The sequence below is a fragment of the Spinacia oleracea genome, chromosome 6 (genome assembly GCF_020520425.1).
Source record: "Spinacia oleracea cultivar Varoflay chromosome 6, BTI_SOV_V1, whole genome shotgun sequence".
Lineage (NCBI taxonomy): Eukaryota > Viridiplantae > Streptophyta > Magnoliopsida > Caryophyllales > Amaranthaceae > Spinacia > Spinacia oleracea.
This window is the reverse complement of record NC_079492.1, coordinates 17892674-17910637: the sequence shown is the minus strand read 5'-3', so window position 1 is coordinate 17910637 and position 17964 is coordinate 17892674. Positions and strand designations below refer to the sequence as shown.

At 37.0% G+C, this 17964-nt stretch overlaps 2 protein-coding genes and 1 pseudogene across 3 annotated transcripts; 1 reads left to right on the top strand and 2 right to left on the bottom strand.

The window, feature by feature from the left end:
* Nucleotides 1–4423: 4423 nt before the first annotated feature.
* LOC130462554 (calcium-dependent protein kinase 29-like) lies at nt 4424–7855 on the bottom strand (annotated as a pseudogene).
* A 2113-nt stretch (nt 7856–9968) lies between these two features.
* Nucleotides 9969–10883, top strand: LOC130459148 (NEP1-interacting protein 1). The gene is made up of 5 exons (XM_056831029.1): nt 9969–9995; nt 10102–10172; nt 10268–10318; nt 10401–10547; nt 10621–10883. The coding sequence occupies exons 2-5, from the start codon at nt 10128–10130 to the stop codon at nt 10768–10770; spliced, it is 393 nt and encodes a 130-aa protein (XP_056687007.1). The 5' UTR covers nt 9969–9995; nt 10102–10127; the 3' UTR covers nt 10771–10883.
* Nucleotides 10884–13992: 3109 nt separating this feature from the next.
* Nucleotides 13993–17470, bottom strand: LOC130462555 (probable nucleoredoxin 2). Of its 2 annotated transcripts, XM_056831027.1 has the most exons (3): nt 17447–17470; nt 16814–17320; nt 13993–14743 (listed from the first exon to the last, which is right to left on the bottom strand). In XM_056831027.1, the coding sequence occupies exons 1-3, from the start codon at nt 17453–17455 to the stop codon at nt 14132–14134; spliced, it is 1128 nt and encodes a 375-aa protein (XP_056687005.1). In that variant the 5' UTR covers nt 17456–17470; the 3' UTR covers nt 13993–14131. The 2 variants fall into 2 exon arrangements, 1 of the variants encoding a protein (XP_056687005.1); XR_008923047.1 differs by lacking the exons at nt 16814–17320; nt 17447–17470 and adding an exon at nt 15762–16804 and having other exon boundaries at nt 14603–14743.
* Nucleotides 17471–17964: the final 494 nt, after the last annotated feature.

Sequence of the window (17964 nt, the reverse complement as noted above, 5' to 3'; positions counted from 1 at the left end):
CCCAATTTTGGTGTTCGATCGCACAACATTTCATTCCCCCGCACAAGAATTTTGGGCGCCCAAACATTTTTACTGTGCGACCACATTGAAGATCTTGGAAGAATTGGTTAAGTCAGGTATGTTCGATCGCACAGAATTTCTGTGCGGTCGAACATGACGAAGGAATTCAGTCTTCGCTTTGTTTGCTCGCACGAAAATTGATGTGTGCTCGCACCAGCTTTTCCCATTCGATCGCATAGGGGGTCTGTGCGACCGAACGTCGACGCGGGCTGTGATAATTCGAATTTTAGCTTCTATTTGGGGAAACTTATAAATAGCTTTTTCATTTTATTTTCATTACAATTTCATTTTTTGAACTTCTTAATTACATTTTTCAGAATATTAGAGAGAATTCTTAGTTTTCAAGCTTTGGTTTTAGGAGAGAGAAACTCCATTGGAGGAAAGCTTCAAGTTGTAAACCTCTTCAACTCTTTAATTCTTTTGCATTTTCAATTCAATTTCTTTATGCTTTGCTATTCTTCTTGAAGTTTTGATTTCTTAATTCTTTGATGTTAGTTTTGATTGATGCTTAATTTTCCATTGATTCTCAATTGAATTCCTAGTTTCTTGATTCTTTGCATTCATCCTTTCAATTCAATGTCTAGTAGCTTTGAATACTTGAATTCCTTGGTTAAAAGCACGAGTAGTGAGTAGATTCTAGTTAGGGATAGGAGGGCTAAATTGGGGGAAATTGAAGGATGATTGTTGATTATTGATGTGATTAAACTTGAGTTGATGCTAGGATTTCCATGACTATAGAATTAGTAGTTGCAAATGCTAGTTCCATATGATTGATTGGAGTGCATTGTTTTGGTTTGGCAAGAGAATGTGAATCTCTATGATGCATGTGAAAAGTAGGTCTCAATCGTGAGTTGTCTAGTTTTAGGATCATGCGAGATCTTTTCCTTAATTAGAGGCTTAGCGTGTTCTATCTAAGAGGTGGCGAGCACGTCAATAGTAGCTTTTCCCCTATGTATCAAGTCCTTGCATCTTAATTGCGTGATTCCTTTGTCCTTCCACGATTACCCTAGCCTATCCCCGATTCCCTAACGCTTCCCTTATTTGGATAAACTTGTTTGATAGCTTAGATTTGTAGTCATTAATTCAATTCAATCTCCGTCCTAAACTAGCTTAACTAGCAAACTCAATTCGCTCCGTTTCTTTGGGACGATCCCTATGCTTGCCGCTATAGTCAATATAGCCGGTTAGGTGTTTTACAAATTTTGTTTGATTGAGGTGTATTCTTTCAACGACGGAAAATACTTCTATCAAATTAAAGGCCTGCCGAGGCATGGGCCGAGGCAGCACGCACACCCATGTGGCCCATCGTGGCTACGTTGGGTTGTTCGTCTTGGGCTCCAAGAAATATCCGATTGCTTAATTCCCAAGTAACCTTGGATTAAGTATTCTTACTTTTACTAGAATTCAAATAATTAAGAGTTTAATTAATATTGCAATTCTAATTGAATAAGAATTTCAATCCTAGTAGGTTTGGTAATTCTATTCATAGTAAAACTCAAATTCCTCATTTCCTACACTATAAATATAAGGCTAGGGCCTCATCATTAATATACATCAATTGAATTGAAAACATATTCTTGATTCCCATTGTGTTCAAGGGAGAACACAATACAAGCCTAACCGAATACATAAAACCTTAAGTAAAATCCTAATTGGTTGAACCTAAGGCGGATCCGAACGTGCTGTGGATTTTCTACGGAGGGGCAACGTTTGGGGGCTCTAAAGACTTGTTCTTGTTCGGTTCGGGAGCAGCTAGGGGAGGCACTTATCACATTGCATGTCACCTAAATTATGCTAATTGACTATGTGGCAATTAATTTGGATTCTGGCTTTATGGTTTTTCCGCGTGAATTATATTGTTGTATTATTCATAACCTAACATCATCTTCCATCCAAATTTCCTATAAATACTCCCCATTTTCAGACGAATGGAGGAGGAGAAAAATCATAATCTAAGTGTCGTAATGCTGCAGAATTTCTCCCACACATACAAACCTTCAAAAATACAATTTTCCTAAAATCCTAAAGTTCTATAATTTAAGAAATTGGGTCAAATCCTTGAAGCATCAACCTAAAAAACCTTGGTAATTCATAGGCCCTACATTTTCTATTTTCTATGCCTTTAATCTCAAGTAATCCCATGATGTTTTTGTAAGTTCATACTCACCTAAACTAAGAAAAGACAAAAAGGAGTAATATTTGAGGGGTTTTTATTCTTGAATCTCCCCTCAAATGATAGTCCATTTTCAATTTCAAAATTGCGACTGATTTATTTGTGGTCGCAAAAAAGCAGTCGCTAAATCGAGGTTTTCTTGTAGTATTATTTTCAAAAACCATGATTAGTAAGTGCGGTTTACACTCTTGAAAATGTTCTTTACAACAATCATCATACAAGTTTTACAAAAAAATCCTAACTTTATGGATGTTGAAGGATGTTTGAAGTAGTGCAATTCCTTCTTCAAACTAGAACTCATGAACTTCAAGTTTCTTGTTTAATATTCAATTTCAATGTTCAAAGTTCAATGATATTTAAATGGGAGCAAACTCTCTTTAAATAGATCACTTTCAAGTCTTGGAGCACATTAAAGATTAGATCTTTTTAGCATAAAAGTTATAATCTTTGAATATCTAGCCTCCTAATTTCAACATTCAAGTTCAAGTTTAATATTCAAGTTCAAAATCGATGATTCTATTTAATGAGCAACCTCATTTTAAGTTAGATTCATACAAAAATTGGGTTCAAAGGGAAACATGTCATGCCTGAACAAAGCTTTCCTTGATTGAACTTTCAAGATCGCACATTTCAATTCGATCCTTTATTTCAATTTCAATTATTTATGCTTTAACTTGCTTATTTCAATATCGCACCTTTACAGTTCATTCAATTTGCACGCCTAGTCCTTCTAGGCGGTTTGTTACACCTAGTCCATTATAGGTGGTGTTTAATCTTTACTTTTATGCACCCTTATTCTATTATTTGTGATGATTTGCTTTACATGTTTATTGCTTTCATCACCTCCTATGCTAATCAACAAAATACAAAGTTCGATCACGCTTAACATAAGATAATTTTTTAGCAACCAGCCTAAGGTCCTTGAATTTGACTAAAAGCGAAGCGATCACGTACAATTAGAAATTCTATGTTCTAAACATGCATGCCAAAACCCGCCTAACTAGTGTCATGATTAAGATTTTCTTGTACGAAAACGATCTTTGTCTTGAATAAACCAAGTTTGCAAGTCTTTCTAAATAAGTGCCTCGTTCCCAAATCCGAATCCCTATTCGATTTTCAATTCCAAATGTCTTATCCCGAGTCATGGTCTTTCCAAACCGGACCCTTAAAATTGTTTGGTGGCAACTCCATCGAAATTCAGCGTTCTAACGCCGTAGGTGCTCTTACGCACTTTTATAATTGAATTTCGATGTTCGTTGTTCAAAACCAGTTAACGTCATTAGTATGACACTAGAATTTGGCTCCCCTTGGGGTTGGAATGTGAGATTGTCAAAAATCATGTCAAATCTAGAGGTTACCTTTTTCAATAAACAGGACCAAGTTTGGGGTTTTTGGCGATTTCTAAACGGAATTCGCCAAAGGCTTAAAACTTACATTCAAAGTCCAAAAAACAATAATACGATAGAATAAACAGCCCCTACGTGTGTCTGCCTAAAGCTCGCGAAGCTCAACAAAGTTCACTTGATAGCGTGCTCTCTCATGACAAAGTGTGTATTGTGGGTGAGCCTAATGTGCTCAAATGATCCGGACGATTCACTTACTCCAGACTTGGCAAAGTTCTAGAAAATGCTTGCAATCAAACTAAACATACTCATCTCGAGAGTACTTTATTCCTGTTGGGTGTTCTTTGTGGCGGAAAAATGTGCAAACAATATTGGGTATGGGGTGAAGCTTCAACAATCAATGGGAGGACAATACACACATGCTTTGCAAAGTGACCTACAATACATCACATGCTAGTATCCATCAACTACTTCAACTTGCACTAACCTTCTCAATAAGGCACAAATGCAATCACTAAGAACAAACAACATATGTGGATACAATAAGGCACAAGTGTAGACAAGCAAGGGAGAAACAGCTACTTTTCTATTTTTATTTTTTTTGTGTATGCCTCATTTCCGGAGTGAGGGGATACATTTCTTTATTTTCGATTTTTTTTTTTACTTGAACTTGAAACAAATTACAAATCAAATGATTTAAGTTTTTCAAACACTCTATAATAATGTTCTCATGCATTGCACGGTCGAAATTGCTAGTTTAATGAGAAAGTCGGGTCGAGAGACACGAAGCAAGATTTGAGATTGAGAGACACGAGGGTCGAGAACCATTCTCGTTCAATCATTGAGATAAAATAAATAAGAAGTAGAATAATATACAAGACACTTTATTAGCTTCAGGGACAAAAAAAAAGCCTTACAAAGTAAAGAAGATAATGAGAATAAAAAGCAATGCACCAATGATTGTTTGTTTGCATCCTTGTTCCCTGTTACACATTTCACTTATACACAAATAATTCATTTTGCTTTCCATCAGAATCTGCTGTGCCCTTCTTCATCATTGCTACAAACTCTTCGTAATTTATTCTTCCATCCTGCACGCAAACATAATCTGTCAGTGTCTACATCATCCATAATCTGTCACTATAACAAATGCAAGGCTGCAGGAAAAGTTAAATAAGAGAGAAATATTACGTTGTCAGTGTCTACATCATCCAGAATTTCATCGATAGTTGCCTCGTCTCCCATCTTAAAATCTGTCATGACTTGTCTCAGCTCTTCTCTTGTTATAAATCTAAAATGCCAAACAAAGTTTTAAAACCAAATCTTTAGTATAACTTTAACTTCAACATCACCTAAGGAAAAACAGAAGATGAAATAAAATATGCATGTTGTAGCAGACTAACCCACTGCCATCCTTGTCAAAGTACATGAAAGTCTTGTACATATTCTCTTCCTTATCCAGTCTATGTCGATGCATAGTAGCCGTGATGAATTCCATGTAATCAATAGTTCCATTCTTATCAACATCAGCCTGATAACAAGGATTTAATACTAGCACATTACTTTAAACAATTAATAAAATAAATTCTGAAGGTTGATCCAAGTCCTTAGAGCATCCATTAGCTGCTTTATTTCTGATTCTGTTAGCTTTGAGCCTAGCCTTGCCAAACCATGTTTAAGTTCTTGTAGCGTGATTGTACCGCTTCTGTCAGTATCAATGTTGTTGAACATCTCTTTTAAACCTTTTATTTCTTCGTCTGAAAGATTTTCTGCCATGACCTTCATCAATCCAATTTCACATCCATCATTCAGAAATAAATATATTACCGACATAGGATGGAATATCATGTTAATACAACTGCACTAATAAATAATAATGTAAAAGGAACTCAGCATGTTTACCATAAGAGCTAGCTTCTTGAGTTTGTTCATTGCTCTGAACTGCTTCATCCTAATCAGTACAGCACTGTCCATAGGTTTCTCTGAAGCATCACCGTCTTCTCTGAGCCATGGATGTTCTGATTCATAGGAAATAATATGTCCTTATTATCAACCTAGCTTAATTAGTTGAACACAAAGAAAAACATACATACCAAGTGCCTGTGCAGCAGTTATACGCGCCATAGGGTTTCTCTCAAGCATTTTAGAAATTAAGTCTTTGGCACCATCAGAAATTGAAGGCCATGGAGGGGTTTCCAAGTCAAGCTTCCCTTTCTGTATCTGATCAAATATCCCAGCTTCATTCTCTGAAACAGTTTCAAATTTTCAATAACGGCAAGTTACAGAACGGAGTTATATGAAATGAGGAAAGTATATGCCTTATGCTTACCAGCCCAAAAGGGAGGAACTCCACTTAGAAGAATGTACAAAATGATTCCAGCACTCCACACATCTATTTCTTTCCCATACCGGCGCAGCAAAACCTCTGGCGCCACATAATATGCACTTCCAACAAGTTCCTTGTAAACCTTATCTGCATTTTTCATTTCACTGCTCACTCTATCTATGGATGAACCTCAAATAACTCCATCATCATACTAAGTGCCAAAATTTAATAACATATGCTAAAATATTTGACAGTTTTATTCAGTCAAAATTCTATCTCATAAAAGATGACACTATGGAAAAGGGACATAAGGAACTGTAACAGTATATGATCCATAAACATATTCTGTAAATGCCCGCAGTTTCCAATATTAGTCCTATAATGACCAAGATAACTGTTGAAGGACATGAGAAACTGTAACTTCATGTCATTTTCAACAACACAACTTCATGTAAGCATATCAGATAACTGTAGGACAAAACTATCTACATCAGACATTAATTAACATGATCAAAACATGTGATGAGACATTAAGCTAGTCCTATAAATAAGAACAGTCATTACTCAGATAGAAATGATTAATTAGAAAAGCAACTGTATGTTTGAGGGGAATATATTGTTGTTATCTACTTAACGGATGCTAGACAATCACATCAATCGTAACAATAGCTTCAATATCAGCTTAAATAATCCTACTTAACCATAATGAGCAATCTCTTTCAGAGTCCACACTTGCTTAATTATATATCAAACAGTTGTTTCGATTTCAGGAGGGTTATGTTGCACCTATACTGACTACTGTCAAGCAAACTCAATGATACTTATCTTGTATGCTTACCAAGTATACTTTCCTTCAGAATGAATTAATGTCCAAAGTAATGCATCTTAGGAATATTCATATAATTTCCTAAAAGAATATAATCCTCCATCACATCATGATCAACCACATTTACATTCTATAGTGCATCATCACAGATGACTAGACCACTTTCTAAATTTAGCAAGTTAAAATTTGAAAAGTTCCTTAAAAATGACTCGAAAACAAATATGGCCTATTATTTACAGAGGCAAATAGTTACTCGTACTAACCTTCTTCAATGAAGACAGAGAGGCCAAAATCAGTGATCTTCAAAGAAGAATCTTCATCCTTGTTAACCAACAAGAAATTCTCAGGCTTCAAATCCCTATGCATGACACCCATAAAATGACAGACATGAACAACATTAACAACCTGTCTAAATATTACAGCAGCTTCCTTCTCTGAAAAGCCACCTTTACTCACAATCCTATCAAACAGTTCTCCACCTGAGCAAAGCTCCATGACTAAATATAGATTATTTCTATCTTCATAAGCCCCTCTAAACTCAACAATATTGGGTTGTCCACTTAAATGTTGCATTATTAAAATCTCTCTTCTAACATCCTCAATATCTTTTCTATGCTTTAGTTTTAGCCTAGATATTGATTTACATGCATATTTCAACCCTGTTGAAACTTCTGTACATAAGTATGTTATCCCAAACTGCCCTCTTCCTAGCTCTTTCTCTAGATGGTAGGTTGATGTGATGTCAACATATGGTTTGTTTAGAATAGGACCAATTCCCGGTGCCGCAGACGACGAGGAAGGAGGAGGAAGTGGTGGTGGTTGTAAGGGAGGAAGTGGTGGTGGTTTATAGTATGATCTGTTTCTATTTCTTGGAGAAGTGTCAGAGGAAGTTGAGATTGAAATTTCATAAGTTCTTGGACACCAAAAGGAGTTTCCCATTTTTGGAGAAAGAGTGTGAATTTGGGTTAACGAAGTTTTAATTGGTAAATGGGATGTAGGAAAAAGGAAGGAAATGAGTCCACTTCATATTGTGAATTTTTGGGGCTTTGCTTTGCATTTGAGAAATGATGGTTCGATCTAGTCATTGTTGTTCACTTTATGTTTTTGTTTGATTCAATTCCATAGTGCATGTTTAACATTTACAACTAGCGTGTGAACTACGGGATGTATCAGTACTTCTTCCGTTATATATAGTTGCATCATTTTAATTTTTCACGTCTGGTTACTACCGTGTGACTATTAGATGATATACATCACGTTGAATTTAGTGTACTAGTGTAAGATAGATAAGCCAGTTTGATTTATCTTTTTGTTTTTGATAATTATTTTGAATTAGAATATAACCCGTATAATTGCGCTGTTTTATTTGTTTATACTATATGTTAAACCAAATACTTTAAGTGAGTGATGATATCGATCTAACTCTTTCATTTAAAAGTTATGGACTGGTCTCTCTTTCTGAAAAATAAAACAGATTGACTTATTAGCTGCATCTTTTTTGTGGTATGACTTAGGATCCTCCCCATTCAATTCGTAAAGAATTTTATCTTAAAATGATGACATATAAACTAATGTAAAATTCCCAAAAAAACCCACCATATTGTCCTGCATGCATTTACAATAGTTGATTCAGTAAATGAATCCCAACTTTTTTTAGTATACTTATTGTTTTAGGACACTGTTTGTATTTTGTGATGGCCAATGTCTTGTACAGTTGTACGTAATATGTTATAATCTAAACAATTCAAGGTTGCTAAGTTATTTCTAGCAAAGTTGAAATTGTATTATAATCATATTAATCCCTACATAGTGAAAAAAATAGTACACTTACTTCCTTTGATTTTTAATATTTGCAACGTTTGTTATTTCTACATTATTCACATATTATATTTTGACCATTGTTGGTGATTTATACATAAAATAAAACATAGTCATGTGGGATTTGTCTTAATGTGTATTTTCAAAATATGGCTGTTAGCTAAATAAGTAATTGGAACGAATAAAAGACAATTCCGCGCTACCTCCGATGCAGTAGAACTCTTGCGGTTGCCAGTACCAAGGCCCGGCCCGCGCGTGTTGTGTGTCCACCCATGCCACTCACATGCTTTCTTAACCAAATGAATCCCTCAAGTCCCCAAATATAAACATTGAATATGGTTTGTATTTTTTCCATGTGGGACTTTTCATAATCCCACATTTTCCCACTTCCCACTCATTTTCTTTTGTATTCTCACTAGGATTTCCAACTTTGACATGCGTGAAAGTGACAAACGTTGCGAGTAAAATGATTAAATTGTACTCCGGCCGTAATTTACAACTTGTTAGTTCTAAAGCTCAAACCTTTCGTATTTGTGTTTTTTTATTGTAGTAGTTAACACATGTTACTTGAGAGTACATGAGATATTGAGAGAAACAAAAGAGAAAGGAAAAACCAAAAAGGTGGTTTAGCATTGTCCTCTGAGATATGGAGAGGGATTTGTAGTGGGTGACTGATGCAAGAAAGGAACAAAATTGGAGGAAAGCAGTTTTCCTTTACAATTTTACATTGATCCATTGCAGGGAATTGGGATCTCGGATATTATCTCTTACTATATGGAATGGGTATAATGCATCGCATTTACTATACATCCCAATACACTTTAAATCCATGTTTGGTATAAGTTTAGGAAAGGAAATGGAAAGGGAAATGAAACAAATAAGAAGGGGAAAAGACGATGTAATACAATTATTAGTTGTTTTGTAAGAAGTTGAGGATTGAGGAGGATAACAACTTGTTTCCATAGGTTTTAGAAAGGTAATAAATGTTTTTAATAAACTAATAATTATCCTTAGGAAATAGATTTTGTTATCAGAGTACCTCTCATACTTAACATTAGATAATAGAAATAATTAAATGATCAATTTTCATCACTTAAAAATTCTATACCAAACATAATTCTCCCATCAATTGGTATGGCGGGGGTTTATTGATGATGTACTTGTGCAGAATCGCAAGATTTGTCAATTTTTCAAATATGAATCAAATAGGATCATCATCACGACTACAAACACATAGTTAAAATCCGATCTCCCAAAAAATGGATAAAATTAAATAGTGAATAGTTGCGTATACCATTTACTAAAAGCTTCTGGATGATGTCGGTTGGCCTTGTATACCTGACAAAGAAGCTTAAACACGTACAGAGTAGAATACTATAAACTGCAAATATTATTAACTTATCATTCATTCATTCATGTGAAGTCATTATCCCCAAACTACCAAATTAGGTCATCTATCTCTATACACTCTAATTAATACTCTGATGTTACCACAATTCTAACACTTATTAGCATTTTAAATTATCTTGATTATTCTTATGTGGGTGAATTCCAGAGTTGGAGCTTTTTGTGTTTTTCATTATGATGATGGTGCAAACAATAGTTGAAGATGTTGTTATGTTCTTGGTAATTATATAATACATTGTTTTTTTGTTACATAATATACTTATATATATTTATATATCGAAGATGAGCATCCTTTACTCTTATATATTGTGCAGGCAGATGTGTTGGTAAGCTTTCTAAATAGATCGAAAGCGCTAGAGATGGAGGTAGTATATGGTAAACTTGTGTTAATTTAGAGCTTTACTAATACTAATTAGCTTGATTGGAATGTTGTTGTCATCAATTCAGATGAGGATTCTTGAGGAAAGCTTTAGTGAAACGTTAGAGGAAGATAACAACATGAATTATTTACTAGGTGAAATGTTACAAGGGACAACGATGAATGATAATCTAGAAATCAAAGGATCTTGTGATTCTTGTCCCATATGTCTCCAGGTACTTTTTATCATGAGATATGTTCTCCCATTTATTTTGATAAATTAAATTGATTTTGATGTTTGTTGAGTAGGACATGGCGGGAGAGCAGAGTGTGCGATGCTTGGTGCAATGTCAGCACCAGTTTCATAAACTTTGCATAGACAAATGGCTTGTCCTCAACAATTCTTGCCCCATCTGCAGAAGGCATAACAATATGCATGTATATGTCCCTATAATTTGATGTGGCAGTTTTGTGAAAGGATTCTGCAACTATGAAGTTTTGTTATTAATTAAGGTTTCTTGGTTTTGCATCAAAGAAAAAAAAACACATCAATATACATAAAATTGCCCTTATTGTCACGGTCCGAGTGTTTTGACACCGGATCCGTGCGGCGCGCTCTTGCCTATGGGACGGCAAGGACGCAAGCCTTGTGCGGAAAGTGAATCTCAAGGCTCGGGGCACGAGCGGATGTCTGCCTTAGAATGGGCACTCTTGCCTATTAGCGACAAGAGCGAGGGTCGAGGGTCGATCGGGGCGCTTGTGTGCGCACAGCAGGCACAAGCGGGACCGACGACGAGAGTGTATCTGTTTTGCAAGGGATTTTGATGGGTCTTGGAAAGCTTAAAAGCATGCGACAGCACAATATCTATAAAGGCTAGCAACAACACATGAATTAAGCAAAGGCAACTTCTGATGAGAGGTATTGGTTCATACCCCTCATAGAGGTTTATTTTGAATTAGCTAAATTGTCCCAGTGAACACTGGAATTACAGTAACATAATAATTCTTCCTAAAGCCTAGAAAACTATTAGAAAGATCCTAGAAAGCAATAGAAAGGAGAAATACAAGTAAAGGAAGGTTGGATTCTAACATCCTCCCCCACTTAAGCTGTCGACGCCCTCGTCGACTTACAAGAGTTACAAAAGATGAAAGAAAAAGCTCCTATTCTAAACTCTGTAGTCTTCTCTGCGCCGTTGGTTGATGGCGGTTGCTGGAGTCTTCTTGAATCTTGTTGTGTCTCGGTAGGCTGGTGAGTCTTGTGAATCCAAGTCTTCCTTGTTTTTGGTTTCTGGCTCGAAGCGGTTTGGCTTGAGCTTGCATCTTGTCTCTTGTTTCTGATGCGAGGGGGTATCTGAGATGTCGCCTTTCTGAGTGGCTCCATCACTCGCATTGCCGAAAGGAATCGACCCTTCTCTTTTGTCTTTGTGGGGGTACCTGTACTTCGAACTAGACAAGTTTGTCCACCTGCTACAAGCAAAGAATTCAAGTGAGGCATTACAACTGCTTTGCTGGTGCGGAGGAACTCCAATCCAAGCACAAGGTTGAAGTCGTCCATGTTGACGGCAGTGAAGTTCATTTTTCCTTCCCAGTCTCCCAACTTTGCTTCCACCTGTTCTGCCACACCGAGAATCGGCTTGGCTTTGGAGTTGACGGATTTCATGCTACCGCCTCCTTTCTTGAGCACTAACCCCAATCTTCGGGCTTCTGTTTCGGTCACAAAGTTGTGAGAGGCGCCAGTGTCTACCATGGCTCGAGCATTCCTCCCATTTACCACGAGGTCCACGTACATCATGTTTGTGGATTCCTCTCTTGTCTTCGGGACCTCTTTCCCCATTGCATACATCATGTAGACGGAACTCATTCTGCGGGGTTCTTCGTCCTCATGGCATGCTTCTTCTTCTGTCTCTTTTGGGGTTTCCTCCACGGACATGGCCGACAACTTCCTCTGTAGGTTGTCGATCTCCCCTTTGTGTTTGCATTCCCACCATTTGTGTGGGCCTCGACATAGCAAACAGTTCAGTCTACTAAAGTTTCCCGAGGGCGTGTTGATCTTGGATTCCTTTGTTGATACGGAAGGTGATGACCAGGATTTCTGTGAATCTCCTCCCCCACTTCCTTTCTTGAATCCTCCGACTGAGCTGGACGACACCCTTGAGTCACTTCTCACACTCTTGGGTGAGCTTGGAGTCGGGCCCTCCGAGCTTGTAGGCGTCCCCCTTGTTCCTTCTTCCGAGCGATGACCCCTTCCCGCGGAGTAGTCCATCAATCGCTCTGCAGCAGTCATAGCGGCCGAAAGCATGTCCACTTTCGCCCTCAATACTTCGCGCTGCGCCCATTCTTGCAGCCCGTGAACAAAGTTGAACAACCGATCTTTCTCATTCATGTCTCGGATGTCCAACATGCAGGCCGAGTATTCCTTCACATAGTCGCGTATGGAGCCCTTGTGGCGGATCTCCTGTAGCTTCATTCTTGCAACAAACTCGGTGTTCTCGGGGTAGAATTGATCTTTGAGTTCCTTCTTGAACTCCTCCCAGGTGTCTATCTTTATTTTCCCTTCTTCGATGTCGGCGTGCTTGGTGCGCCACCACAGCTTCGCATCATCCGACAAGTGCATGGTCGCAGTATCCACCTTTAGATTGTCACTCAGTTGAAAAATTCTGAAATACTGCTCCATGTCGAAGAGGAAGTTATCAACTTCCTTCGAGTCTCTAGCCCCACTATAGTCTCGAGGTTTTGGAGGTTTGATCTTCATCGCACCACCCCCACTCGAGTCAGTCCTTGCAGCGCGCATCAGTGTCGCGCATTTGTCTTGGGCATCTTCAGCTTGCTTCTGGACAAAGTTGAGTTGTTCCTGAAGCGCTTCTTTCTCTTGCATGAGCTCATCGACCGCGCCCTCGAGTCTTTCTATCTCTTTGGCTTGGCCAATCACAATTTCCTCGAGTCGGGTCCAGCTCTCAGACTTGCCTTCTAGCCAGGCTAGTCTTTCTTCGATCGTTTCCATCTCAAATTGCTTGCTTGGGTCTCTCGATGCCTAGGTTTGAACCTTGGCTCTGATACCAACTGTCACGGTCCGAGTGTTTTGACACCGGATCCGTGCGGCGCGCTCTTGCCTATGGGACGGCAAGGACGCAAGCCTTGTGCGGAAAGTGAATCTCAAGGCTCGGGGCACGAGCGGATGTCTGCCTTAGAATGGGCACTCTTGCCTATTAGCGACAAGAGCGAGGGTCGAGGGTCGATCGGGGCGCTTGTGTGCGCACAGCAGGCACAAGCGGGACCGACGACGAGAGTGTATCTGTTTTGCAAGGGATTTTGATGGGTCTTGGAAAGCTTAAAAGCATGCGACAGCACAATATCTATAAAGGCTAGCAACAACACATGAATTAAGCAAAGGCAACTTCTGATGAGAGGTATTGGTTCATACCCCTCATAGAGGTTTATTTTGAATTAGCTAAATTGTCCCAGTGAACACTGGAATTACAGTAACATAATAATTCTTCCTAAAGCCTAGAAAACTATTAGAAAGATCCTAGAAAGCAATAGAAAGGAGAAATACAAGTAAAGGAAGGTTGGATTCTAACACTTATGCTACCCTTGTAAAATTGCTAGACATTTTGGAATGAAGTAAAATTCCCGCATTCAATCAATATTGTATGAGAAGCATATTATCACAAACCACAATGATTCACATCACGAACCTCTTTATATGATCATATTGAGTTTTACAGGGATGATGGGAAAGAAACACCAAATTTTGTTAGTATTTAATGGCATCTCTACATAACTGATAATTCTTTCCCGGATCGATCAATCTCTTTCTCAATCATGTGTTGGGGTGTTGAATGGGCCTAACAGATTTGGGATGGACCTCGAACCCACAATTAAGACATTGATAAGCCCACCCAGAGCCTTGCTCATCACAATCACAACAGATAAAAGGCCCACCACCAGTACGCTCAGACACCAAATTAAGCTCATGTTGATGCTTTAAATGAAATGCTGATTTGGGCAAACTCTTGGCTACTTGATCCATTTGTTTCTCCAAAAACTCCAATCTTGCATCAGTGAAAGGGTAAGCATTTTCCTGGTACAAGTTTATCAAATACCTCCCTTGTTTGGTCACGGTTTTACCGTCTGGACCCAAGATGACCAAACACGGAATCTCTCGCACATCAAAATGCTTAGCAAGGTCCTTGGTGGTCCTGTCACCAAAGGGTAACGCCAACCATGGCATTCGTTCAAAGTAAGAGAGAAAGGATGCTTCATCGGTATCACTTGACACGAACACTATCTCAAAATCTTCCTCTTTTGGTAGGTTTTGTTTGATCCTTTGGTAGATGGAGATTAGCTTTGGGATGAATTTCACACAAGGTAGGCACCATTGTGCCGAAAAGTATAGTCCTATTGTCTTGCCTTGTAAAGATGTCACGGGTACCTGTCATATTTCAAATAATCCACATTAAAATCATCAACTTTGGACAACATACTGACTCCTTCATCCAAACGTTGCAATTTACATCCATAAAATAATCTTGTTAATGTACATAGAAAAATAAATTAATACAAGTAACAAAAGAAACATGCATGTTAATGCACATAGAGAAACGTAATATTTCATTCTATGTAATTCCTCTACTTTTCAAATGCATTATTTTTACTTTTACACTATTCATTTATTAACTTTAACCATATAGAGTATTTATTACTAACATATAAAATCAAATTTTATATTTTTAATTGTAATTGAGTTAATCTTATTACTTCTTCCGTTCCAAAAATATCGCACTATCTTGTTTTCTACATTATTCACACTAGACCTCTGATCGGGGGCGGACCCAGAAATTATAAAATGGGGGTCCAAAATTTAATACACGTTCATTGCACAAAAAATTTAAAAGTCACATACCAATTTCAATCGCCAAAATAATAATTCGTTCATAAGATACATGAAATTAACAAATGAAAATTATTACAAAAAATTACAATTGTCCGGGACAATTTTTCATTCCTTGAAACAGCTTCACAATAGATAAATGTCATAAGCTCATATTCATAACCCAATCTTTCTAAGACTAATTTGCAATCCTTGTTGTTCAATGCAAACAAGGGCCGGAAAATCAGAAATGAATCAAATCATTGATAATGTAATATATAAGTGAAACATAAAACTTTTTAATCCTAAACACTCCTAATAATAGACCACTACTATCTTGCCTAAATTAGTCCATGTGATTACGAGAGAAAACTCCTAGAACAGTAGGAGAAAACCATGTGAACATGTTAATCAACTCATCGACTATCAAAAGAAAAAAAAAGTAATCAACTAATCAAGATCATCCAAACACTAAAAAGTAATCAATTCTATGATTAATCACCAAAAATTTAATTTATAAAAAACTATTAAGATTAAACAATTGAATAATTGAAAAATTAAGAGCAAAGAGGATAATAACGTGAGAATATGAGATGATGATAAAACTCTAGGGACCAATGAAGGAGATTTGCAAGGCAGCGACAAAGAGCATAATCGGCAAGGCAGCGACGGTAAAGGTAGCTGGCAGGCGAGCTACAACATCAGACACTAGGAGAGGGGAGGTTGGAGCCTTAGAGGGTTTGGAGCCCGTTGGTTTTGGAGTTGTGAAAGAGAATAGTAAAGCTTAGAATTTGGGGGGGTTTTTGGTTTTATTATTAAGTTTATTATTGAATGAAGAATTAATTACAATTCTTGGAATGCTGAGATTCATCATTCACGTGACTGACATTGAAAAGTGGGAATTGTTGTTCCACTTTTCCACTTTCCAATAATCTATTGCCTTACTCATTATTGCTTTTCCTATTTAAATATAGATTTTTTTTATTTTTTTCCAAAATGAATATACTTTTTAAATTTTTTTCAAAAATAATGGGGGTCCCTATGGACCCTATGAGGATACCATAGGTCCGCCCCTACCTCTGATCATATTTTGTGATTCATATCTAAGAAAATTAGAGTTATGAAATATCTGATATTGTTAGATTCATATCAATTTTTTATAATTTTACTTATACATAATTCGAGATATTAAGAATCTATATATGTGTTGGAAAATGTAAATTAGTCAACCATTGTGCAATATTTAATGAATAGAAGACTTGTATATATTTCAAAATATCTAATTTTTGTAAATTTTATTATTATATAATCAAGGATATTGACGTTCAAATATCATATTTAAAATTGCAGAAAGTCTACATGATGCATCTATTGTGAAATAGAGGAAATATGTTTCAATCCAAAAAATTATTGGGTGCGTCTGAGTGAAACGAACTCCCAAGGGTTACTTATGTCCATTGGTTATCCCTCTTTCATTTTCTCCTCATCTATAAGGGGAAAATGTGAGAAGTTGCACGGTGTACACTCGGGTGCAGATTAGGTATGTTGAGTTTAAAATTATCGATAATGACAATAACAGAGAAAGTGGTAAATATATCCACATATAGTTGGAGGTGGTAAATATATACTAACCTGGTAAGACGAAGAATTAATGCTCAAAAGATAGTCTCTATCAACATTAGTTAACAAATTAAGAAACGTCTGCCTTTCTTCCTTGTCTTTCTGTTCCTTGTGCAATGTCTCCAACCTCTCCTTAGTAAAAGGAAAGGCTTCGGTTCCATATCGATAGATAAGCTCAACTCCGTCTTGCATTGTAGCATCATCACCATCCACGCCATCGTAATTAGGCTGTAAGAAAACTAAACAAGGCATAGCTTCCACATTGAAACTCTTATTTAAGGCTCTTTTAGTCTCCAAATCAGAAAATGGCACTGAAAGCCAAGGCATGGTAGCGCGATAACTGTTAAACGCGTCAATATCTTCATCAGAAGACACCAAGACGATCTCAAAATCACACCCTTGCCTCTTAAGCTGCTCGTAAACATCAAGTAGAAGTTCATTGAACTTTCGACATGGAGCAAACCAATTGGCCGAAAAGTATATTCCTACTACCTTGCCTTCAAGCTCCCAGATTTTAACCTATATATAGCAAAAATATTTTTGACATATAATGTATAACATCATGTACTATGACATATTGAAAGCATTCTTAAAACAATAAAAACATATGCATAGCAATAAAGATTCACCACATATAAGACTCACAGGTTTCATCCCAAGGACGGATCCAAGAATTTGTATATGAGGGTCCGAAAAAATTATGATTTTATGTCCTTTTAGTGGATTGAAGTTGAAAGGTCGATAGTCGAAATATTATAAAAGCCGTAATAAAATTTGCGAAGAATTTAAGAGCTTTAATTTTAGGTTTTCATAACAATAAAACTCAATACCTAGTCCAAATTACAACAAAAAATTAGCGCGATTTCAATTTAAAATGAACAATGCAAGAATATTTTTTTAAAAGGAAAGTAACATGACCCGTGCAAGTATTGTGTAGGAAATCTTCTAAAATACTATGAAAATGGAGTTAAACCGATCTAACACCAAAATGTGTAGATACCTTCAAACACATGCAAGTTAGAGTAAACAATGTCAAAAGTAGCTTTTTTTTTCAAGTTTGTGTGAAAGAGTCAATTCGATGACTCACCTTCCCGCTTCCAGAAGAAGGTCCGACATCCTTTTGTCATCAAACTTAAAGTTAATCATGTAATTATAAAGAGGAT

Bases quoted from the DNA above. Each gene is read 5' to 3' on its own strand.
- LOC130459148 (XM_056831029.1), top strand. From the start codon at position 10,128: ATGATGATGGTGCAAACAATAGTTGAAGATGTTGTTATGTTCTTG. The intron at 10,173-10,267 runs GTAATTATATAA...TATATTGTGCAG, and splicing joins AAGATGTTGTTATGTTCTTG to GCAGATGTGTTGGTAAGCTT. The intron at 10,548-10,620 runs GTACTTTTTATC...TTTGTTGAGTAG, and splicing joins CTTGTCCCATATGTCTCCAG to GACATGGCGGGAGAGCAGAG.
- LOC130462555 (XM_056831027.1), bottom strand. The intron at 14,744-16,813 runs GTTAGTATATAT...GAAATATGACAG, and splicing joins TTAATTCTTCGTCTTACCAG to GTACCCGTGACATCTTTACA.